General features: G+C 43.2%; 2 protein-coding genes across 4 annotated transcripts in view; both read left to right on the top strand.

Moving 5' to 3' along the window:
* ZCCHC9 (zinc finger CCHC-type containing 9) overlaps window positions 1–25,774 on the top strand; it is a 342,756-nt gene that overhangs the window by 235,660 nt on the left and 81,322 nt on the right. The window lies entirely within an intron of this gene.
* RASGRF2 (Ras protein specific guanine nucleotide releasing factor 2) overlaps window positions 1–25,774 on the top strand; it is a 265,430-nt gene that overhangs the window by 234,250 nt on the left and 5,406 nt on the right. For all 3 annotated transcript variants that reach the window (XM_050795639.1, XM_050795640.1, XM_050795641.1), the window contains 8 exons: window positions 2,317–2,429; window positions 7,485–7,545; window positions 7,886–7,989; window positions 9,320–9,404; window positions 13,616–13,813; window positions 17,225–17,304; window positions 18,678–18,795; window positions 20,733–20,801. In XM_050795639.1, the coding sequence (XP_050651596.1) occupies window positions 2,317–2,429; window positions 7,485–7,545; window positions 7,886–7,989; window positions 9,320–9,404; window positions 13,616–13,813; window positions 17,225–17,304; window positions 18,678–18,795; window positions 20,733–20,801 (828 nt within the window). The remainder of the gene's footprint in view (window positions 1–2,316; window positions 2,430–7,484; window positions 7,546–7,885; window positions 7,990–9,319; window positions 9,405–13,615; window positions 13,814–17,224; window positions 17,305–18,677; window positions 18,796–20,732; window positions 20,802–25,774) is intronic.

The following is a 25,774-nucleotide window of genomic DNA, read 5'->3' as shown; positions in this document are numbered from 1 at the left end:
GATTCCATTTTTGGCAGTTGTCATAGTAATGCCCTTTTAAAGCATTCCCCTCTTGACTCCAGGTTCAAAGCTTGCATTTAGCTGTTGTCCCTTTGGTGTCCTTTGAGCTGGAAGAGTTCCTCAGTTTGTCTCTGTTGTTTATGACACTGACATTTCTGAAGAGTACAGGCCAATGCTTCTTTAAAATTAGATCAATATCATGCATTTTAGGCAGAAAAACTAAGGATGTATTACATTATAGATCATTACCTTAGTAGATATATGATGTTGGTTTCTTCCATCATAGGGGATGGTAACTTTGATTGCTTGGGGTAAGGTGATATCTGCCAGATTCTCCCTTTGTGATTAATAAGTAATCTCTGAGGTGTACTCTGACACTGTTAATTCTGTTCTCTAATACACTTCATTCAACCATTTTAGCATTCATTCATGATCCTTGCCTGAATTAGTGATTACTGCTTTGGTTGAAAATGGTGATTTTTGGCCAGGTGCGGTGGCTCATGCCTGTGTGGTGGCTCCCAGCACTTTGGGAGGCCAAGGCAGTCAGATGACTTGAGGTTAGGAGTTTGAGACCAGCCTGACCAACATGGTGAAACCCTGTCTCTACTAAAAATACAAAAATTAGCAAGGTGTGGTGGCACGCACATGTAATCCCAGCTGCTCAGGAGGCTGAGGCAGGAGAACTGCTTGAACCCAGGAAGCGGAGGTTGCAGTGAGCCGAGATCACGTCACTGCACTCCAGCCTGGGCGACAGAGTGAGACTCCATCTCAAAAAAAAAAAAGAAAAAAGAAAAAAAAGAAAATCGTGATTTTCTAACTCCTTTATTTCTTTGCATCTACTATTTGGAATTCTACTATAAAGAATAGCTTTAGGCTGGGTGCAGTGGCTCATGCTCATAATCCCAGCACTTCAGGAGGCTGAGACAGGAGGGTCACTTGAGCCCAGGAGCTTGAGACCAGCCTGAGCAACATGGCAAGACCCTGTCTCTACAAAAAAAATTAAAAATTAGCTGGGCGTGGTGGCACACACCTGTAGTCCCAGCTACTTGGGCGGCTGAGGTGGGAGAACACTTGAGCCCAGGAGCTTGAGACCAGCCTGAGCAACATGGCAAGACCCTGTCTCTACAAAAAAAATTAAAAATTAGCTGGGCGTGGTGGCACACACCTGTAGTCCCAGCTACTTGGGCGGCTGAGGTGGGAGACCACTTGAGCCCAGGAATTTGAGGCTGCAGTGAGCTGTGATCACACCACTGCACTCCAGCCTGGGTAACAGAGAAAGGGAGACCCTGTGATTAAAAAAAAGAAGAATAGTTTTATTTTCTACCTTTTAAAAATCTGGCTTTGTGAGCATCAGTATCAATAAGGACTTACAGGTTCTTCTTATTAAACTGGTTATTGCTCATTACTCTTATTATTCATTTTGATGCCCATATTGTCCCAGCTGTCCCCAGTGGGTGCCTCTTCAATCTCACTTCTATGTTCATTCAACGTGGCCCCATTAGTCTGTATCATTCTTTAGCTCTTAGCATATCTATATTGACGTAGATATAGATACTGATAGCCTTAGCATATCTTCATTCAAGTTACTGCTCAAATGACAGATTTTATTCTTGCAGCAAATATTTTTTGAGATACCGATATGTCACAGTTACTGATCTTACTCATCATCCAGAAAAAAGCCAGGCAATTAAATTGGCCCTTGCAATGTAATACAGAGAGTTGACAGCTGTGAGTTACGTGTGCCATGGGTGCACAAAGAAAAGCTCCCAATCCCACTGGGTGAATTAAGAAAGACTCCAGGGAGAGTGCATATCATCTCCTAGACCCAAAAAATGAATAGAAATAAACGTGTGGAGGCGGCATAGTGTTCCACGCTACGGGAAGCACATATCTCTTGAGGAACTGAAGGCATTTGTTAAGTCTAGGACAGTGTGAGTGTGTTGGGGGCATGGTATGTGTTGCAGGCCACGGGGATGCAAGCAGTGTGAGAGAAGAGGCTGGAGGGGTGGGCCAGGGCCTTGTAAGCTGTTTTAAGAACCCTTCCCAGTGGCTGTCCCTAGAGGCAGTTGTTCTCAACACTGACTGCACATTTATACCCCCTGGGGAGCCACGGGGGGAGCCTGTCAGAAATACCAATAACAGACCCCCCTTCCAAACCAAGTAAATAGGACCCCAGTGTGGCATGGAGCTCTAGGGTCCATACATTTTAATTTCCATACTTAGCTTCTAGAGAATTTATCATGGAGAATGGTGTCATGTGTCACAGAGATAACCCTTTCAAAACTAAAATTTAAAAAGATTTATTTTATTTTATAGGATTTTGAACTCAACAATGAACTAAAGATGAATGTCCTAAATTTACTAGAAGAAGTTCTGCGAGACCCAGACCTTCTTCCCCAAGAAAGGAAAGCCACCGCAAATATCCTCAGGTGAAGGCAACTGAAGATGCCGACTGGATGACATTGGTTGATTCTTGTTTGTTCATAGAAAATAAGAGCCTAGCAAACCAGAAGAATAAATCTTAGAATCCTGGGGACAGTGGGGTCTATGTTCTCAGCAGTAAAGTGTTATGTATCAACTTCTCTTTCCTGGGGGCAATGTGGGGTCTGCTGTCTCAGGAAGACTTGGGACAGGGTGGTATAACTCATGTGGAGTGCAATTGCCGTTATCTATGGAGGCAGACAGCGGTTTACCGTAGAACCAACAGTTAAAGAAAGGAACCCTTGAGGAGCCTCTCCTGCGAGTCCAGCAGGCATCAAAGAGAAATGATGTTTCCTCGTGTGGGTTATTGTAAGCTCATGTTTGTGAGGGTGGTAGTGTCTATAGGAGTCTCATGCACCTAAATTGTGGATGGGCCATCACAGAGTAGTTATGAATTTTCTTTTGGCTCATTTCACTGGTCCCGACCAACTTTTCTACAGCTTGTCAGTTTAGGATTTCCACATCATGTAGGTGGTATAATTGTGGGGGATTGTCTAAGGTAGGACTCCACACTTCTAAGTGATAAAGTCTTCAACTTTGGGCATAGTGCTAGAGATTTGTGTCCATAGTTGTTGCACCCAGTATCCAAGTGGGTAACAAGCTTTCTTATAGCTTCTTGAACTGGTGGGTGGATTTTTTTCTTGTCCACTCTATGTGGAAAGGGCGGCCATCCCGGCTTTGTGCAGACATTTCAGTTGCAGCTTCCCAGCTCACTCATAACTATGTCCTCTGTCCTTGCTTGGGGATGGGAAGCCCAGCATCTCTCTGCAGAGTCTGGTACTTGTTTACCACTCTGATTTCTAGTTCCCTCTTCATTTACAACCTCTAGAAATGACCCTTCCTTTCCTGGAAGCTTGGCTGCATTGTCTCCTTGTTACATGCTATCCAGAATGCTTGTGTCATCCACAGGCAGTCTATTTTAGCTCAGTCCATGTTTCTGCAAGTCCTTCCTGAAGCAGCAACACCAGATGTTGGTTTGTGATGTGTTAGCAACTGGCCTGTAAGTCTTTCTTAGCCCCCATTGGCTGAAGATCCCATAGCCGGGCCATTCTTTGGTGAAGGGACTTTTATGGGTAGAATTGTATCTCCCTATCCCCTAAAAGAAACACTGAAGTCCCAGCCTCCCATACCTCAAAATGGACCTCATTTGGAAATAAGGCCATTGCCAATGTTATCAGTTAAGATGAGGTACTGGAGTAGGGTGGACCCCAATCCACTTCGATTGGTGTCCTTATAAGAAGTCAACCATGGAAGACAGACACAGAGACAATGCCATCTGAAGATGGAGGCAGAGACTGAGTTATGCAGCTGCAAGCCAAAGAAGGCCAAAGATCGCTGGCAAACCACCAGCAGCTAAAAAGGCAAGGGAGGGTTCCCCTCCAGGATTCAGAGGCAGCGTAGCCCTGCTGACAGTTCGATTACAGACCTCTGTCTGGAAGGTGAGACAATACATTTCTGTTGTTTTAAGCCACCCAGTTTGTGGGATTTTATTAGGGCAGCCCTAGGAAACAATTAGGGGCCTTCTCCACTTTTTCCATTCTATGAAAACATCTAAATAAGCCCAGGGATTCCATTACTGTGTCTGTTTTCAGATTTTGAAATTGTAAGTACATATTAAGTGAAGCCAGGTTTCAGTGCATGAGGGACTCTGAGTGATTACTGTTTCTTCTCTCTTCATAACTGGTTTGTTATGCTCTTTGTGTTTAAAACACTAATATTTAAAAACTACATTCTGGAAGTTTGTGCCCCTAGGGATATTTGACTAAATAGCTGTCAGGGAAGTGAGGGTGTTCAGGCTGTGAAAAACTGTCAGGATCAACCAACATGAGGGCCTTTTGTTGCCAATCCCCTCAAGACGCCGATGCCAGACTTTACCCATCAATTCTGAGAGTTTTCTCTCTGCACCAGGAGGTGACCTCAGAAGTCAGTTAGTTGGAGTTGGTTCTTAAGATGAATCCTGTTTACCATCCCAGGTCTTGATATTCATCAGGCTTCAGATTTGCCAACTCTTTTGGCTGAATAATGACCTGAGAATTAGCAGCGTAGGACTGATAGGGAATAGAAATTTTAGTAGGCAGTACAGCTTGAAACTACAACACTGAGCAGAGTCTGATTCTACCTTTTGCAGGATGTCACAGGGCTAAATCTTGGCTCAGCCATTTACAGAGGTCAAGTTCTCAACCATTCCAAACATGTTTCCTCATTTATAAAGTTGGACTCGTAATAGCTACTTCATTAGGTTGTTGTGAAGAGTACATGACGTGAAATGTGTAAGGAGGTTAACGTGATGCCTGAAAAGTCATTAGCACTCGTAGTAAAGTGAGTATTATTACTGTTAGAAGCACTGACAGTAGTTCCCAGAAAAAGTAGTTTCTACCATTAAGGCCATATGGCCCAAGTGAAACCAGGCTGGATCTTACTCAAACTCAACATTCTTTAGGCTTCATCACCTTTTCCACACACAGAGAGTATGGACCAATCCCAGGACAGACACTGGTTGCTTTTGGCTTTGTTTTTGGACTACCCTAATTGAAAGAGGAATTTTCCAATCATACAACTTGGATAATCCCATTTCCTTTTATTTGGTATTTCATTATAAACGCACAATTATTAAACTGATGATACTGTTATAGACGTGGTAGTGATGGTGGTGGGGAACCCAGGGTCCTGGAATGTTCATCAATGCCCAAGGGTCGCCAGAAGATGAGAAGCAAATCTTTTCTCTATAGGAACTGAACCAGAAGTGCAGAGGCCTCCACATCTGAAGGGAAAGAATTCTGAACCATGCCCTCTAGAAAATACAGGCTATGACTGTGAGAGATAAAAAACATATCATATGGTGGTTAAGTGCAGCCCTGACTTTAGAGATTTATATGCATTCCTGACATATAAGAGATATGAGCATAAAACATGTTTTTACGCATAGGTTTCATTAATGCAATAAAGCAAATGCTCTTTTGAATGAAGCCTCCCTGACTCACAGCCTCACAGGGATCACTTGATGAATACACTTAATTGCCATACATAGTTTATTGCCCTGTTTGTAAATAAAAACCTCTACTCAAAACTTGTATTTCTAAAATACCATCTCTCCTCCTCCAAAGTTGCCTAACTAGCTGTCTTCAAAATCTATTCAGTGTAGAGATTTTTCTAGACGCCCAACATGCCACAAAATAAAAGAAACAGTGATTAACTTCTTGGATGTTCCACTGTGATGGGCTCAGGTCATAGAAAAGTCATCCCCAAACCCCACGTAGCGTCAGTGAGAAGACATAAAATGTTAGGTAACTTGATGGAACCAGAGTGCATCTTGGAAAATGAGGGTAAGATCATTGAGAAGAGGAACAATTTGATGGGAGCTAACTAACTTTTTGACCTTTTCTTTCCAAGGGAAAGATATTATCCAGCTTCGTAAAAAGATCTTTCCCACTGGTACACATAATTATGGAGCCACCGATCTCTCTCCAGGAACCTAGAATGGCGGAAAAGATGACGTGCACTTTCAGAAAAGTCACTCTTATCCCCCATGTGTAACCCTTCATGCGATTTAATAGGCTTGGGAGAAAGAGTTAGCTTTAACTTATTTTTTCCACATCTTAATCTGCCCTTTAAGATAAGATGACTATTTCTTTCTACTCACAAATACTATGGCTAAGTGCCAATAAGAGGGCTGCTGCTAGTATAATCCGAAGCCTCCTGCTCCCCCTTCAGACAGCCGAGGGAAGGGAGTTGTGTTTATCGACTGTGCTGACTGTGCTGTGTGTGGAAGCCTTGGAGAGGTGCCTTCCCTGAGCCTGCTTAAGAGAAGTGCAGAGTAAAAGAAGGGCCCACAACCTTGGGCAACTTAGTCAGTGTCTTTGAGCTTTTGTTTCCTTATCTGTAAAACGGAGATCACAATGCCTGCATTATCCACTATCCTGTATAACAATCCCTTGGAAGGGATTTGTTAGGATACAGGAGATAGTGCATGTCAAATGTTCAGCACATGCCTGGCACAGAGCGGGCATACAGGAAGCCATCTCTGTTGATATTATATTTTTGAGGGTTGTGGTGGTTGTTTTAATCAACTCAGAACACAACAGAACAATGCATCATCATTACTTCTTTTAAAACTGGCTTCCTGCAGCAGGCAGAGTACATGGTTTGGGACCGTTTAACTATTTTAATACTTTTAATATGTGCTTGTGCCTTCCTTTTGGAAAACATAAAATCCTTGGCTCCAATGGCACATTATGTAATTGGATGCCTACTGGACTCCAGTTTTCCTGGACTCTGAACTTCTGTTGGACATAAAATACCCTGTAGTCTGAAACAAGTATCTAAGGTATTAACGTGTATTTATTCATTTACTCATTCATTCATTCATCATTTATTTTTTTAAAAGATATTTATTGAGAGCTGAATAACATGTATGAGATTCAGGGCCAAAAGTGTCTGAGGAAGGTCTACCTGGAATGCAAGGGGGAAGAAGCTATCTGCTGGCTCCTGTCTGGCATTGTTCAGAGTCTTGCTACATAAGAACCCCCTGTGCTTCTGGTCTACGTAAGCTTGAGAAGGGGGTGGCCCTGCATCTCCCGCCTCTGTGACAGCAGAGAAGGCCTACGGTAGGGGATAGAGGTGTGGGGAGGAGGGCACTCAGGCCTAGGAGTATTACTGGCTGATAGCATTAGACGATGCTCCATTTTACATTATAGATGGTAACTCAGAGCACACCCAGCTCACTCTCAGACTCGCTGTGATGGTGGTGGTTTCATTTACAACCGTCTATGTCACAGGTTGGCTCTTTGTTCTAAATCAGCTGTCCCGATGATTCTCTCATGCCTTGAGCATGTTTTCTGTTTGGGGATTGCTCATCTCCAGCACAGCAGCCAGTTGTGCTGCATGGCCTTGTAGACCCAAATCTTCAGACCTCCCATCCAGGGAAAACCAAACTGCATTTTGTAGTTTTGTTCCTAGGTTGTCTATTTTTTTTTCCACGGAGGATAATTTGATATCTTTTTCAGGGCCCTCTCACAAGATGACCAAGATGACATCCACCTAAAATTAGAGGATATAATTCAAATGGTAAGTCTGACCACATTTTTATCTAGCACATCTATGTGCAAACTACCTCGCCAAGGTGGGCAATATGCTTGTAACTGATCAGGAGTGTTGTAGCATTAGGCCCTCTGTCCTATCTATGAAGCTCTGTGAGATGAACCACATTTGGCGTGGGGGTCTAGCAGTTGGTCTAAGATATTCATGTTGGCTTTGATATTTTTAGCTTTCTGCTATTTTTTTCACAGTTAGAATTTAGTGGTGAACTTCATGCTTCCAGACATGCCGCTGTTTGCCTCGCTGACCTGCAATGAGATGGCAGGCACCCTCTCTCGGGTGTTTCATTTCCCTCCCTCATCTCTTGCAGACTGACTGCATGAAGGCCGAATGCTTTCAGTCCTTGTCGGCCATGGAGCTGGCGGAACAGATCACCCTCCTGGACCATGTCATTTTCAGAAGCATTCCCTACGAGTGAGTGCCACCCCCGACAGCAGCAGGGCTTGGCTGCACTAGCTGGCTTAGAAGTTGACATTATTCCTAAGGCAGATTGTGTGTGTGTGTGTGTGTGTGTGTGTGTCCCCTCAGTTCCTGTGTGAATATCTACCAATTGTTTCCATCCATAGAACTGGCACACCTCTGTGTCCAGCACTCTGCAGGGTGGGAGCAGGACCAACAACAGCAAGGGACAAAGAACCTTGCCCAGGGACTCAGTCAACTTAAGTACGTGTCAGAGTAATTTCGAGTGTTTTTAATGCCTATACAAAATAATTCCTATATGCTCCATCTCGCTTGTCCCTTGTTTCTTGCTGTGTCTGGTGACCTGCTCAGGAATGAAGGGAATGATCAGGGATGCTGCCCTGAAGACAGCTCATCTGACCAGGTGGAGCTTCTGCCCCGCTGAACTGCCTGGGCAGGGGAACGTGCGGTACAAGCCTAAAAGGAGCGGTTTTCAGCCCTGACCATGTGCACCCTCCTGAGCTCTGGGGAGAACAAAACACGATCCCTGCCTTTGAAATCTGCATCCTCCAGGAGAATGGCAGGCAGGGCAGAGCGGAGGGAGAAAATTCTGCTTCTGACTAACATTTTTGGCAGTGATGAAATTTTTGGACCCTCTGCTAAGGCTTAATATTTGTAAAAGCTAAAGCCTGTAATCCCAGCACCTTGGGAGGCCGAGACGGGCAGATCACGAGGTCAGGAGATCGAGACCATCCTGGCTAACATGGTGAAACCCCTTCTCCACTAAAAACTACAAAAAACTAGCCGGGCGAGGTGGCCGGCGTCTGTAGTCCCAGCTACTCGGGAGGCTGAGGCAGGAGACTGGCGTAAACCCGGGAGGCGGAGCTTGCAGTGAGCTGAGATCCAGCCACTGCACTCCAGCCTGGGCGACAGAGCGAGATTCCGTCTTAAAAAAAAAAAAAAAAAAAAAAAAAAAAAAAAAAAAAAAAGCTAATCCTGGGAAAATAGTCTTGATTTCTAAGGTAGTATTTAACCTCTTTATTTCCCTTGTGTTGGTTCTTGTTTTCCACCTTCAGAGAAGCCTTTATAGGATCCTAATAGGGACACAGTTCCAAACATTCATAAGAGAAAGCTGGAAACTGAAGAATCTTCCTTTTTGGCATTGAGAGGTAAACTGCTAGAGCCGAGGTAAAATTCACTTGTGAGGCTGGCAGCAGCAGGTGTCAGGAACCATTCTAGGCCGTGTCAAATGGAATATTTCTAATATTCATGACAATCATCCAGGATCATAGCCAGCACATTTTTAAAAACTTATTTGGTTTTGTGTTTTGTTTTTCACTTTCAGGGAGTTTCTTGGGCAGGGGTGGATGAAGCTGGATAAAAATGAAAGAACTCCTTACATTATGAAAACCAGCCAACACTTCAACGACGTGAGTAACCATAACAGTAAAACCTTGGGCGTGTTACAAGAAGATGGATATTGGGGTCTAAAGACTCCTCTAAAATAAAGCAACTCTGTCACCCCCCATTTTTTTTTTTTTTTTTTTTTTTTTTTTTTTTTTTTTGAGACAGAGTCTCGATCTGTCACCCAGGCTGGAGTGCAATGGCGTGATCTCGGCTCACTGCAAGCTCCGCCTCCCGGGTTCAAGCAATTTGCCTGCCTCAGCCTCCCGAGTAGCTGGGATTACAGGCGCGTGCCATCATGCCTGTCTAATATTTTTGTATTTTCAGTGGAGATGGGGTTTCACCATGTCGGCCAGACTGGTCTCGAACTGCTGACCTCAGGCAATCTGCCCGCCTCAGCCTCCCAAAGTGCTGGGATTGCAGGCGTGAGCCACCGCACTCAGCCTGCCACCCACTTTTTAAATAGAATTGATGGGATATTGAAGACAAGCTTACATCTCCTCTAGGAGCTCACAGTAATGTAATAATGTCCAATTAACTTCCTGACATAAGAGGTTCACCTTTGACGGTACCCAAGTCTGGTAAGTGCTCAATAATGTACAGGTTGCTGTTCCTATTTTTATCATCATCACTACTTCCTGGTCATAAACTGACTAACAGAATGCGCAGTACATGTGTCACTGGCCCCTGGTGGTGCTGGTGATGGTAAGGCTGGGTTGGTGCAAGTCCTCATCATTACTGAACGTTCAGCCTGAATTACATTCCAGGGTTGGAAGGGGCCTCTTGGAGCATAATCCCATTGTTGCTGTAGTTCTGTGCAGCAGTGGCCAGCTGTCGGTCCATCTTCCAGCTCTGCTTTTTCCCAGCAGTAAGATTGGGAGATGCTTTTATACCTCCCCGCTCTTAATTAGTGCTGTTCTCATAGTCTTAGTCCTGTGGTAGAACAAGTAACAGGTGTGCGAGTGTCTTCTGGCCTATCCAGGCAATGGGAAGCCTCCCTTTCCAGTTTCACTAAACTATAATAAAAGGAATAATGATTTTAAAAACTACGACGACAACAAACTACCAGGAACCCCATAGGTAAATTAATAAATCATCTAGAATCAAAATGCAAAAGCGACAGTTTAGATTCCCAAGACAGTGTTTCATGCAGGCTTTCCCCAGAGTACGTGGATGCTGAGTGAATGCTACCACACAGTAAGCTTCAGTGCCGCGGCTGCCTAAGGGACATGGGGCATGGCCCATCTAGTCCCTGCCCTGAGAAACAGGTTCCTTGCTTTGGGAAACTAACCTCTGTTACCTGTGGTGAACTAACACACGGGATATAATGGACACTCAAAGAGAGGTTTGATCCCAGGCTCCAGACCCACATATCTCCTCCGCTGGGATGGCCACTGCATTGCACTCTTGACAATGACAGATGGAACCTTTCATCTGCACCCCAGAGCCGCCAAGCCTGCTTCTTCATTGTCCTCTCTGTTCTCAGTCTCGGGTAGTGGCCTCACCATACACTCACTCACCCAAGCCCAGGATCTAGACGTCATCTCCCTCACCACCTCACCCTTACCACTGCCCACCATATTTGCAAACCCTAAATCTACATGTATCTCAGGCCCTTCCCCACCCTGCCTTCCCCGCTGCTACCACCTTGATATGTGGCCTTTTATCCTTTCTCTCCAGGAGCTCCTAACTCATCTCTCCCCTGCAACCTCACTGCCCTCCAATCCATCTGTTAGGTTCAGGGTCAGGTTCCAGCCCATGCTGAGGTCCGAGGGGAGTGGGTGGATACCTGAAAGAACATGCAGGGGGCCGTAGGTAGGTGAAAGATGATTTTGTTTAGCAGGAGTTCTCATCAGCAACTCTTTCATCAGCAGCTCTCTTATGCCATCCGCTCTGTCTCAGCTGCTTGAGCCGGTCACTCCCACGCATAGCTATGTGGCCAGCTCTCCCTTGCCTTCAAGGTCAGCAACTTAACTCTTTCTCTCTCTGGGCATGAGCTCCTGGACCATGTCAATAGGGCAATTATACCTTTTACAGACAACAGTGGCTTAGAGCCAAGTGATGGCCCTCCATGTTTGGCTACATGGCTGTGATAATAGTGGAGTTACACACCAATGCTCTAAACTCACTGAGTCCCTCTGGCCCAGATGTCCACCTTGGCCTATCCTTGACCAAAGCACATATACCTTAAACCATCCTTCATGCAGTGGCACAGGAATGACTTCTCTGAAAGGTCATTCTAATTATCTCCCTCCCTTTGACAAAAATCCGTCAGTGGCTTCCCCTTACCTTAGGGATATGGTCCCAACTGCTCAATCTGGCATACAAGAGCCCAGCCCATCTGTCACCCTTGTCTTTCCCAGTTCTTGTGCCCCTCAGATGGCTGCCAGATCCTCCATTACACCATCCCTCCCACCTCTGTCCCTTGCTCTTATACTTGGATCCTTTAAGACTCAATGCAAGGCTGGATACTATAGCTCACACCTGTAATCCCAGCACTTTGGGAGGCTGAGGTGGGAGGATTGCTTTAGCCCAGGAGTTCAAGACCAGCCTGGGCAACATAGTGAGACCCTATCTCTACAAATACAAAAACTTAGCCAGGCATAGCAGTGCATACCTGTGAAGGCTGAGGTGAGAGGATCACTTGAGCCCTGGACGTTGAGGCTGCAATGGGCTGTGATCATGCCACTGTACTCCACCTGGGGAAACAGAGCAAGCTCCTGTCTCCAGAAAAACAAAACAAAAAAATCAATGGAGGCATGACCTCTTCCTGGAAGCCTCCTCTGTACCAGACCAGATGCCCCATGCTGCCTGTTTATTCTCAAACACCGCCGTGAATAGACTTCACTTTGTGTTTCACCGCATGGCATTTACCTGTCTATGTATCTGCAACCCTCCCCTTCCTACCTACCTAGGCTCAGATTGCATTAAGGTCATGGATGGATTTATTTGTCTTTCTGTTCCCAGCACCTAAAAGAATCTGTTCTATCCCATTTCCTCAATAGTTATTGGCAAGAACGTCTTCATCAAAATTACTGATTAACAAAACCATTTATTCCCAGAACAAACTGGATTCCAAATAATTCCTCTCCTCATGCTAAGGATATGCAGGCCCTCAATGAATAGCACTGCAGTAGGTGCTTTAGTGAATTTCCACAGTGGTGTTGAGGCACTATGAGGTCTTAAGTATCTTCAGAATCATCAAAGAATGGGTGAATCCATCAGATTTAGTGTATGGATATAAGATTATCCGCCCTGGCTGGGCGCCGTGGCTCACGCCTGTAATCCCAGCACTTTGGGAGGCCGAGGTGGGCAGATCATGAAGTCAGGAGATGGAGACCATCCTGGCTAACACGGTGAAACACCGTCTCTACTAAAAACACAAAAAACTAGCCGGGCGTGGTGGCAGGCGCCTATAGTCCCAGCTACTCGGGAGGCTGAGGCAGGAGAATGGTGTGAACCCGGGAGGCGGAGCTTGCAGTGAGCCGAGATTGCGCCACTGCACTCCAGCCTGGGGACAGAGCGAGACTCCGTCTCAAAAAAAAAAGATTACATGCCCTATATTACCTTTGTTAATATGGTAATCCTATTTCACTTTTTTCCTTTCCATATTGCAAGAGCTGAGCTTCTTAAACTGGTTTTAAGTAATAAAATTACAGTACTTAGCCTCAAAACTGTAGGTCCTTTTAACTGCTGGTGAAGAACAAGATAAGACGAAGAAAATGTTCTCCTTTTCCCTGCAGCCAAGTGATTCTGGTTTGAGAGTTAATCAGTTCAGAATTTGATCTAACTGGGGGCAAGTGTGTTTTCTTTCTCTGTGGTAACTGTGGCTTCCCAGAGTGAGGAATCACACACTGTTGGGGCCCGAGGAGTCAGGGGAAAGGCCCCAGGGAGTGATCCATGATCTGCAGACACTGCCTTTCCGCAGGCGTTAGGTTATTTTGTCCCATTTCCTCAGTAATTATTAGAAATGACACCATCAAAATTGCTGATGAACAAAATCACCTCTTCCCCCAACAAGCGGGAAGCCAGATAATCCCTCTCTTCACTCAAAGGACAAACAGATGCTCATTAGTTTATTCTTATAGACTTTAGTCTCTTTAGAAAGTGGGTAGCTAAATGTAGAATATGATCAACATCCTGCCTTCCTGACATGTCTGCAGATAATTTACGTAATTTGCCTAAATGCATTGCTTTGGCTCTTAGACTGCCTTTCTGGGCTCTTTGATTGTCTCAGATGAGTAACCTGGTGGCCTCCCAGATAATGAATTATGCTGATGTCAGCTCCCGTGCCAACGCCATCGAGAAATGGGTGGCGGTGGCGGACATCTGCCGATGCCTGCACAATTACAACGGCGTGCTGGAAATCACCTCGGCCTTGAACAGAAGTGCCATCTACAGGCTGAAGAAAACCTGGGCCAAGGTCTCTAAGCAGGTGAGCCTCAGCGTGTGACACAGCCTGCTGCTAAGAGGAGGAGAGGTTGGGAGATGGGAGCCAAGTTAAATATTACTAATTAGGAAATCATTAACCGAAATGAGCCGCTCAGTTGCCAAAGAAAGGTGCCAACATGGGTAATTACAGTGCTCTTACCACTTAATTGATTTCATTCGTGTGTATTTCTAAACCATTCATTAAAGCATTTTGGGGGACAGCCACAAACAATGTGGTTGTCAGTCAAGAGCTGTTTCCTGAATTATTTCGGAGGGCACATTGACTTTGAGTAAGCACAATTATGTCCAATGGGTCCATTCATTCTCTCCCAGAGTGAGGGTGCAAACTCTGTGGGGCCAAAAGCCAGGGACAAAAGGCCTCATTTTTCACCTTTTTCTTGCTCATTCATGTAGCAGATGTAAAGTTTTGGCATAATGACTTATATGTGCAGAAATATAATTTTCATTTTCTTTAATTAATCTCAACTTGCCCATGCCTGTCGTTTTCACTCAGATAGTTTCAAGATTCAAACTAAATCATGATTCTTCCCCTGCCCTTTCTGCTGGCCTTCTCCCTGGGTGTTGGGTGCCTGGGAGGGCATCTCTGGGCTTCTGGGCACCTGTCTGCTCCTCTGGCCTCCTGTGGTCATTCTTTGCTGATTATTCATTGGGTACAGGCTGCTGTGAACTGCCTGTACCTGGTGTCACCTGGCCTGCCTGTCCCGCCCAGGAACAATGCATGGTGATTGCACCCAGGGAGTGTGGCTGACCTGGCTTCAGGGGTGAGGGGGAAGTTTCCAGGCTCCCACGTCCCATTGGTGCCAGAGGGTAGGAGGGTCTACATCAGGCCCTGTCTGCCTAACCCTCCCCTGCCTTGCTGTGAACACCCAGAGCTGGTGAGGGGAATCTATAGAGTGCCACGTCCAGGGTCCCAGACCAGAAGATCTGGGTATAGTCTGCTGACATGGCCTAAAAACTGTCTTGTTTTATCACCCCACTCTGAGAATTTCAGCCCCTCTCAGAGACATTCATTCTTTCTTTTCCGTCTTCATTTTGCCCTCCAAGCCTTTCCCTTTAGCATAGGAGAACAATTTAATTTCCCCATGTGGCAGGAAACCAAGCCTAAGTCATATCTTTTATCTTGCCTTCTCCCACTTATTTCTTAGTAAAAATGCAGTGCTCTGAGAATCCCAAATTTGGCCCCTTAGAATTCACAAGTCCTCTTTTCTGTCAACAATGGACCTAGTAAATAAAAGCCACAGTTTTTACAAATACTGGTTAAAAAAAAAAAAAAAAAACCAAATTTTTGTTTTGAGATGATTATAGCTTCACATGCAGTTGTAAGAAATAACACGGAGATTCCCAGCACCTCACACCCAGTTTCCCCCAGTAGCAGCATCTTGCATTACTATAGACAGTATCACAACTAGGAAATGAACATTGGTGCAATCCACCAGTCTTATCCAGATTGCACCAGCTTTCTAGGGATCACCAGCTATCACCAAGGGATCCCTAAATCTTCCTTAAGAAAATTTCCAGGTCCACTCTGTAGTTAAGTGATATTCTTGTCTTTCATAGGATGTGGGTTTAGGAATAACCAAACTGATCATGAAATAGAGATGGATGAGACTAATATTGAAATGATTGTTTCAAAATTTGAATATACCATCTGTAGAGGCTCTAAATAAAATGTTAGCATTTCAGTCACATTATAGGTCACTCACAGTGGCCTTAGCATGGGCTAGTGGACTGTCCTCCAGAGAGGCTGTCTCTAGAGCCAAGTGCCTTACTCCAGTCATGGTAGGTAGGGCCTGGTTGCAGATATGCCCTGCTTCAGACACATTTGATGACAACATCTGCTGTGCAGCTGTCCCTTCTCTGCATCTGAGATCAGCCGGGGAGTTGTTCAGCAGGCCTGATAATCTGTACTCTGGAACCCACAGATTGGTCTGTGGCTGTAGGACAGGTTGTACTTTTGCAACTGTTTTGAGCAAGGTTAGCCCTGGACCAAGCAGGAGGTCTCTGAGAGCCCTCAGACACCAGAATTGGGAAGACAGCTATTTGCCTCTCAGGAAGCTGTGCAGCTTCTCTCCAGGTGAGACAAAGTAGTCTGAGGACCCTCAACCTGGGCATTCAAGTTCTTCTCCAGGTAGGACCTGGATCCTCCATGCCCAGCCAAGCTGCCTGGATGTGGGTATTCCCGGGAATGGGTTATCCTCCCCAAGGGCCACCCTACCACTCTCCTATGTTCATGGAAGAAACCCCAGACCAATGTCAACAACAATGTTATTTCTCAGTAATTATCAGTTATACTTCTCTAACAAATTGATGAAGAAGATCACAAAAGAAAGGATCTGTAGTAGAGGACATTGTTCAGTCAATACCAAGGCAACCAAACGTGTGTTTTGGTCATTTGGAGATTAACACTCAAAAGGATTCATCGCAAAAGCTGTCTGACATGAGACCTCTCCTTTAAGATTCTACATTTGGCCTGGTGCGGTGGCTTATGCCTGTAATCCCAACATTTTGGGAGGCCGAGGTGGGCGGATCACTCGAGGTCAGGAGTTTGAGACCAGCCTGGCCAACATGGTGAAACCCTGACTCTACTGAAAGTACAAAAATTAGCTGGGCATGGTGGCGTGTGCCTGTAATCCCAGCTACTCAGGAGGGTGAGACAGGAGAATCGCTTGAACCCGGGAGGCAGAGGTTGCAGTGAGCTGAGATCGTGCCACTGCACTCCAGCCTGGGCGACAGAGCGAGACTCTGTCTCAAAAAAAAAAAAAAAAAAAAAAAAAAAAGATTCTATATTCAACATGTGCTTGTCAATTCTTTTTTTTTTTTTTTTTTTTTGAGACGGAGTCTCGCTCTGTCGCCCAGGCTGGAGTGCAGTGGCACGATCTCGGCTCAGGTTCAAGCAATTCTCCTGCCTCAGCCTCCCAAGTAGCTGGGATTACAGGTGCCGGCCACCATGCCCAGCTAATTTTTGTACTTTCAGTAGAGACGGGGTTTCAGGATGTTGTCCAGGCTGGTCTCAAACTCCTGGGCTCAGGTGATCAACCCGCCTCAGTCTCTCAAAGTGCTAGGATTACAGGTGTAACCCACTGCACCTGGCCTACTTGTCAGTTCTTTAAGTGCCTGTTTTCTATCCATTGCAATTTTTCTTTCCACACATTTTCCCTCTTTTTGGCTAAATGTGTAGATACAGGCACCTCCTCTTCTCCATATGTTGTTAGCATTAAATGTAAACATAATGCCCTATCTCTACATCTTGAGAATCCTATCACACAATGACCTTTATTCTGGCAAAGGTATCAGCACCTGCCACCAAAGAAGAGAACTGAACATCTTTTGGCAATTCACTGTCTTTTTAAACCATAGTATTTTCATCACACTAAGTTTTTTCTTTTCTTTTTAGACAAAAGCTCTAATGGACAAACTTCAAAAGACTGTTTCCTCTGAAGGAAGATTTAAAAATCTTAGAGAAACCCTTAAAAAGTATGTGTATCTTAATTATTAAATTATTCATAATTCAGAAATATATTTACATAATGTGTATAGTATACAAACAGTGACCTACCGCCTACTTTGCTTTGAAAAGAAAAATAAATGGGAAACAACTTATATCATCTAGGTATTTTTCTGATTTTCCTTACTATTTGGAATACTGTGCATACAGTACTTGTCTTATGGATATACTCATGGCATGCAGATTAAGAATTAAGAAGGCAATACCACCATAATAAATCAGACTTTTACTGTAAAAATTTTATTGATTCAGTTATTTCCTAATCTAAGCACAATGATTTCCTGTGAGTTTTATTTAAATATTCCAGCACCTGTTGATTGTTATTTTTGGTCTTTGGTTTCTAGATCATTCCCTTTCTACACACACACACACACACACACACAGAGAGAGAAAGAGAGAGAGAGATTGAGATTCTCCTGCAACTGGCATTCTCATAATCTACCACATGTACTTACCGTAGAAAAACATGAGTCCTGTGATGGTATGAGTGAAAGCAAGACTAAGACGTAATAATAATAATAATAATGCAACAGCAATAATAGTATAAGAACGAACTAACAAAGTATTTACTAAATGACAGGTTTCATGCTAAGTGCTTGATGTGTGTATGTAAGCCTCACAAGAAATTCAAGAGATAAGCTTTTCTATCTCCATTTTACAGAAGAGGAACCTGCAGTTCAGAGAGTGTTTCCAGTATCACTTAGTAATTGGTCAAGCTGGGATTCGAACCCAGCTCCTCCTGCATCAAAAGCCCATGTGCTTAGCTTTCGGCCCCTGAGAAGACCAAGTATACCCAGCTCTCTCTAAAAACTAAACAAAACAGTGTCTCACCTTAGTCTGAGTTGTGATGTTAAGTCTACACTTTCTAAAACATTTAAGAACCAACTAAAACAGAAAACAAGTTTTTACCAGTACAAAGCTCTCATTGCATGGATTTTTCCATCTAGTTCATCAAGGCTGAATGCTTGATTTAAAGAGGTAAGACCACAGAGGTTTTCCTCCAAGCTTCTACCCCTCAAAGAAGTGTGGGCAATTTATAAGTATTGCAAACAATTACTGCTAGCAAATGCTTTGTATTTGTCTCTAAGATATCCTGTTGTTTGAACATGCCATTTTGTTTTTCAAACATGTAGTAAAGCATGGGCTGTCATTTTTGTATTTTATTCTATTGTGAAATGTGTTTAAAATTCTACGTATCATGAATATGCTTCTGAAACTGAAATAAAAAGAGTTCATTCTTCAGGATCAAAGGAGGATCCTTTAATCCTCCTTTGTTTAATTTGGGGAGGGAAATAGACATTTATTCAAATGAGTCTCAGAACAGTGCCTCTTGGTCTTGCAGTTGTAACCCTCCTGCAGTTCCTTACCTTGGGATGTACTTGACAGACCTGGCATTTATTGAAGAAGGAACACCAAACTTCACTGAGGAAGGCCTTGTCAATTTCTCCAAAATGAGAATGGTAGGTATAATTTCATAATTAGCCTGTTTCAAAGGCTTTAGAGGTTTATAGAGAAGAGGCTAAGTAATAAAAGTCAATGTCTGCTTTTTTTGTTCTCCTTTTTTTTTTTTTGGAGAAACGGTCTTGCTCTATTGCCCAGGCTGGAGTGCAGTGGCATGATCTCTGCTCACTGCAACCTCTGCCTCCAGGTTCAATCAATTCTCTTGCCTCAGCCTCCTGAATAGCTGAGAGTACAGTTGCGTGCCACCATGCCCAGCTAATTTTTACATCTTTAGTAGAGAAGGGTTTTCACCATGTTGGCCAGCCTAGTCTCAAACTCCTGACCTCAAGTGATCTGCCTGCCTCGGCCTCCCAAAGTGCTGGGATTACAGGCCCAGTCCAATGTTTGCTTTTTAATCTTGCGATGGATGAGGAGGTAGATACTGGGACTAATACCGGATATGGGCTGATTGAGGAGATTTTTGGTCATGAAATCCTTATTTAAACCAATGTCTAGAAGGGTTTTTCCAATGTTATCTTGTAGAATTTTTATAGTTTCAGGTCTTAGGTTTAAGTCCTTAATCCATCCTAAGCTGATTTTTGTATAAGGTGAGAGAAGAGGATCCAGTTTCACTCTCCTACACATGGCTTGCCAATTATTCCAGCACCATTTGTTGAAAAGGGTGTCCTTTCCCCATTTTATGTTTTTGTTTCCTTTGTTGAAGATTAGTTGGCTGTAAGTATTTGGATTTATTTCTGGGTTCTCTGTTCTGTTCCATTGGTCTACCTGCCTATTTTTGTACCAGTACCATGCTGTTTTGGTGTCTGTGGCCTTATAGTATAGTTTGAAATCAGGTAGTGTGATGCCTCCAGATTCGTTCTTTTTGCTTAGTCTTGCTTTGGCTATGTGGGCTCTTTTTTGGTTCCATGTGAATTTTAGAATTATTTTTTCTAATTCTGTGAAGAATGATAGTGGTATTTTGATGGGAATTGCACTGAATTTGTGGATTGCTTTTGGCAGTATGGTCATTTTCACAGTATTGATTCTACCCATCCATGAGCATGGGATGTGTTTCCATTTCTTTGTGTTGTCTATGATTTCTTTCAGCAGTGTTTTGTAGTTTTCCTTGTAGAGGTCTTTCAATTCCTTGGTTAGGTATATTCCTAAGTATTGATTGAGGAGATTTTTGGCAAAGCCATTTCAGCATCCCCGAGGAGATGAGGAATCCAAGGATGAGTTCCTAAGACTGACTAGTGATAGACACTTTCTGAAAGCTTCTTGCTGGACAGCCAGGTTCATTTATTTATTTATTTATTTATTTATTTATTTATTTATTTATTTATGACACAGTTCTGTTGCCCAGGCTGGAGTGCAGTGGCCAGTGGCATGATCTCGGCTCACTGCAACCTCCACCTCCTGGGTTCAAGCAATTCTCATGCCTCAGCCTCCCGAGTAGCTGGGATTACAAGCCCATGACACCACGCCTGGCTAATTTTTGTATTATTAGTAGAGACACGGTTTCATCATGTTGGGGCCAGGCTGGTCTCAAACTCCTGAACACAATTGATCCACCCACCTTGGCCTCCCTAAGTGCTGGGATTACAGGCATGAGCCTCCGTGCCCAGCCTGGACAGCCAGGTTCTAAACACTAAGCTAGAAGCAAGGAGCCCACGGATGACAGCACCCAGAGCTTGCCTCTCCCAAACATGAGGCCACATAGTGCCAGCGGTTCCCCAATTTTGAATTCAGTATCTTTTTGCTTTTGGCATTTCATGTACCTCCTTGAGGGTCAAGAAAGCACCAAGCATAGGGAATGGTCAGGCAGGCTCCACCTGCCTCACTGGAGGGAGGAAGGGACTGACCCTTCCAGGAAGAGGCCTCAGAAGAATGTGCTGCAATACAGGAAATACCTTTCTCTGCTTTTGTTGTCATTTTGTTTTGTTTTTTTCTCTGTTAGATATCACACATCATCAGAGAGATACGCCAGTTCCAGCAGACTTCCTACAGAATAGATCATCAGCCAAAGGTAATATTCTGTGGCTGTGAAGGAATTAATAAAGAACAAAGGGGAAATTACTGAATTAGAAAACAACAGTAAAAGTTGATCCAAAATACTGAAAGCTAGCTCATGGAAAAGACCAGTAAAATAGAAAATCTTTGGCTAGTCTGATTAAAAAAAAAAAAAAAAGGAACATCAATTCATCATCAAGTTCTGTTGATTTTACTTCTTATATTTCTTGTGATTCTGTCCCTCTTCCATTTGTCTTCACTGCCATGACCCTTGGTCCAAGCTGCCAATATCTGTTGCCTACTCTACCTGCATTCACTCTAGGATGCAAAATTCATTCTGCAAATCACAGCTAGGTAGAGCTCTCTGAAATGCAAAGTGGATTATTTTCTCCCTTACATAAAACATTTTCCTGGCTTCCCATTGTTCTTAGGATAAAAAAAAAAATTAAGAATCTTGGACATGACCATGAAGTCTCGCATTATGTGCCCCCTACTTTTTTCTTAAGATTTAATTCACATCATATACCCCCTTACTGTCTTCCATCCCAGTCACAAATGGCCTCTTATCCCCATTTTCTAGTAGACTTTACTTTTTTAGAATAGTTTTAGCTTTACAGAAAAATGAGAAGGTAGTAGAGAAAATTCCCATATGCCTCACGGCCAATGCCCTATTATTATCTTACATTAGTATGATGTGTTTGTTAGACTTAATGAGCCCATATTGATACATTATTGTTATTATTATTATTATTATTATTATTATTATTATTATTTTGAGATGGAGTCTCACTCTGTCACCCAGGCTGGAGTGCAGTGGCACGATCTCGGCTCACTGCAAGCTCTGCCTCCCGGGTTCACGCCATTCTCCTGCCTCAACCTCCCAAGTAGCTGGGACTACAGGTGCCCGCCACCACACCTGGGTAATTTTTTGTATTTTTAGTAGAGACGGGGTTTCACCGTGTTAGCCAGTATGGTCTTGATCTCCTGATCTCATGATCTGCCCGCCTCGGCCTCCCGAAGTGTTGGGATTACAGGCGTGAGCCACTATGCCCGGCCGATACCTTATTATTAACTGAAGACCACTGTTTATTTGGATTTCCTTATTTTTTACGTAATATCCTCTTTCTGCTCCAGGATCCCATCCAGGACACCACATGTCATTTAATTGTCAAGGTTCTTTAGGCTCCTCTTGGTTGTGTGGTTTCTTAAGACTTTCCTTAATTTGGGTGGCCTTGACTGTTTTGAGGAGCAGGGGTCAGGTATTTTGCAGGATGGCCCACTGGTGAAATTTGTAGGATGTTTACTCAGGGTTAGCCTGGGGTTATGGGTTATTGGAAGGAAGACCCCAGAGGTGAAGTGCCATTTTCATCACATCATATCAGGAGTTATATTATCAGCCTAATTTATGACTGTTGATGTTAGCTCGAATCGCCTGGCTAAGGCAGTGTTTGCTGGGTGTCTCCGCTGTAAAGTTATTCTTTTTTCCTTCCTTCCTCATCCTGTATTCTTGGGAAGGAAGTCACTCTGAACACCCTACACCTAAGGAGTGGAGAATTATGCCTGCCTCTCCTTGAGAACGAAGTATCTACATAAATTACTTGGAATTCTTCGCTCAAGAGATTTGTTTCTTCTCCATTTATTAATTTATTCAATCATGTACTTATATCAGTATGGACTAATGGATTTAATACTTAGGATTGTCATCCAATAATATTTTATTCTATTGCTGAAACTGTTCCAAGCTTGGCCATTGGGTGCTCTTTCAGTTGACTTCTTTGTCATACCCTGATCCATGTAGGGTTTTCTCTTTTTCTTTTTTGAGGACTTTCTTAACTTTCTGATAGTATAAGATGCTCCAGGCCAGGTGCAGTGGCTCACACCTATATTCTTAGCACCTGGGGAGGCGAAGACAAGAGGATCGTTTGAGCCCAGCCAGCCAGATTACCTGGGGTCAGGAGTTCAAGACCAACCTGGCCAACATGGTAAAACCCTGTCTCTACTAAAACTACAAAAATTAGCCAGGCATGGTGGCAGGCAGCTGTAATCCCAGCTACTTGGGATGCTGAGGCAGGAGAATCCCTTGAAACCAGGAGGCAAAGTTTACAGTGAGCTGAGATCGTACCATTGCACTCCAGCCTGTGCACTCCAGCCTGGGCAACAGAGCAACACCCTGACTCTGGGGGGTAGAAATAAAAAGATGCTCTAGACTCATCTTTTATAATTTGCCCCAGTCCTAGACTCAGCTATTTCTGCCAAAAGCTCTAGTTCCTTTTTTTGGAGAATGGTTTCAGCAACCAAGATATGGACTTTAGATATGCTTGTGTTATGCAGGTATCAGCTGACAGAGCACAGGAATCTATGTGTGTATACTAACTCATATATATATATACACACACACACACACACACACACACACACACACTTATACATATTTATAAGTATGTCTCTATGTAACCATCAGTATTTGTATTAAGCTAAATATACTGATGCCCCCAACTCTATTCTATTACCATGTGAATCATTCCAGCCCTCTCCCCACATTTGCTTATCCGTAAATTCCTTCTCCAACAGTGAGAGACACACTTTCTTTTAATAGCCCCTAGGTTTTTTCCTATTTCTGTTTGCCACAAGGCCTTTACCTATGTTCTTCCTTCTGTCTGGAGTACCTTTCTTCCTCATTGCACAGTTTACTTGTACACAGCTTAAGTATCACTTAGGAAGACTTCCCTAACTTTCCCAAACCTCACTCCACTCTTTTAAGGTTGTATTGCACCATCTAAGTCTCCTTTCTAGCACTTACTGCTGGAGTCACCATTTTACATTTATTTGTGTGATTATGTGCACATGCATGATATCCATGAAGGTCAGAGTCAGACTTACTGTGTTTATTATCATAGCCCCAGCATCTTGCACAGTGTCTGGACCATAGCAGATAATAAATGTTTCTTGAATTAGTTAATTCAAGTCAGGAAAAAGACACAGTTGTGACCATCACTGCTACTATTCAGTTTTGAACAGGAAAAAATTTACCATGGCAATGAAGCAATAAAAAGAAGCAAAAGGTATAAAAATCATAAAGGTAAAGATTAAATACTATAATTCACAGATGAGTTGATCTAGAAAATCCAAGAGAAATTATCCAAGAGAAAACCCAAGAGAAAAACTGATGAATTATTAAGGGAGTATAGCAACTGGACATGAAAAAGCCAATAATCTTCAACACATTGGCAATAACCAATTCAAATGTAATATAAAAAATCTCAATCAAAATAGCAACAAAATCTGTAATGCCTAGGATTAAGTGGGACAGGAAATATGTAAGACCTTTATGTACTGAAGTACATAAGGAGAAAGTTGTATCATATTCATGGATCAAAATACTTACTATTGTAAAGAGATCCATCGTCCTCAAATTAATCTATAAATTCATTGAAGTCCTGGTCAAAATCCCAACAGGGTTTTCATGGAACTTGACAAACTTATCCTGAAACTGTTATGGAGGCATAGATAGACCAAAAACAGACAAGAACTTTTTGGTAAATAAGAATAGTAAAGGAGAGTGTTCCCTACCAGTTATGGCCATATCCTAAACTGAGAGTAAATAAGGTAGGACTCTACTGGCCTGGCAGTGCGAATCCAGTGAGGCAGAAGAAAGTCCATGTGTGTGTTTAGTCTACCTGAAAATCTACGAGATAAAGAAGGCACTCAAAGAAAGTGCCAGAAAGAAACTGACCATTCAATAAATAGAACAGGAATTTTGGCTCTCCATCTTGCCATTCACAAAAATAAATTCCAGATAAGTTCATTACCTAAGTTTAAAAAGAAGTATTTACATTATTTGAATAAAATAAAGGATAAAATATTCATGACCTTTGGATTTGAAAGACGTTCTTAAGCACAGAATGCAAAAGCTGTAAAAGCCAAGCTTGATAAAGTTAATGAAAATTAAGGATTTCTATATGACAGAGGACAATTATTTAAGTCAACATATAAGCAGTAGACAAGGAGACAACATTTGCAACATATAAAACAAAGAAACAGAATAAAAGCATTTCTATAGTCTATAAGAAAAGCGTAAACAATTCAACTCGTAAACCTGTGAATAATTAATTCACAGAAGAAACAAAATGGCCAATAAATATTTTTTAAATACACCTCTAGTAAAGAGAGAAAATGTAAATTACAGTGGGACATCATTTTCACTTATCAGATTGACAAAAATTTAAAAGATTGATAATATCAAACCTTGCTTAGGATATGGGAAAACAGGTACTGTCACATACTGTAGGTTTGGAAGCGTTGCAGGTCATTTTCCATCATCAGTTAAAATTAAAAATTGGTATATTCAATTACTGGAACTCTTACCATTTTTGGTGAGAATAAAACCGAACAACCACTTTGCAAAACTGTGCCATTTGGAAGTTTCTTAAAATGTTAAATGAGCACCTGTCTTAGGACCTAGCAATTTCTCTCTTAGGTATTTATCCAAAGGAAAAATGAAAGCATCCTCCTCAAAAGCCTCGTATAGCCGGGCACGGTGGCTCACGCCTGTAATCCCAGCACTTTGGGAGGCCGAGGCGGGTGGATCACAAGGTCAGTAGATCGAGACCATCCTGGCTAACATGGTGAAACCCCGTCTCTATTAATAAAAAAAAAAAATCAGCCGGGTATAGTGGCACATGCCTGTAGTCCCAGCTACTCAGGAGAGTGAGACAGGAGAATCGCTTTAACCCAGGGGGCGGAGGTTGCAGTGAGCTGAGATCGTGTCACTGCATTCCAGCTTGGGCGACAGAGCAAGACTGGGTCTCAAAAAAAATAAACAGCCTTGTATAAAATGTTCATAACATTTCTAAATAATAGCCTCTATTTGAGAAGAGCTCAAGTGTCCATCAACAGATGAATGGATAAACAAATTACGGTACATCTCTACAGTGGAATAGTCAGCTATAAGAGGGAGCAGACTACTGGTACAGGCCACAGCAAGGCTGA

This window comes from Macaca thibetana, chromosome 6 (genome assembly GCF_024542745.1).
Source record: "Macaca thibetana thibetana isolate TM-01 chromosome 6, ASM2454274v1, whole genome shotgun sequence".
In the NCBI taxonomy this organism is placed as follows: Eukaryota; Metazoa; Chordata; class Mammalia; order Primates; family Cercopithecidae; genus Macaca; species Macaca thibetana.
The sequence above is the reverse complement of the archived record's forward strand: the minus strand, read 5'-3'. Positions and strand labels throughout refer to the sequence as shown.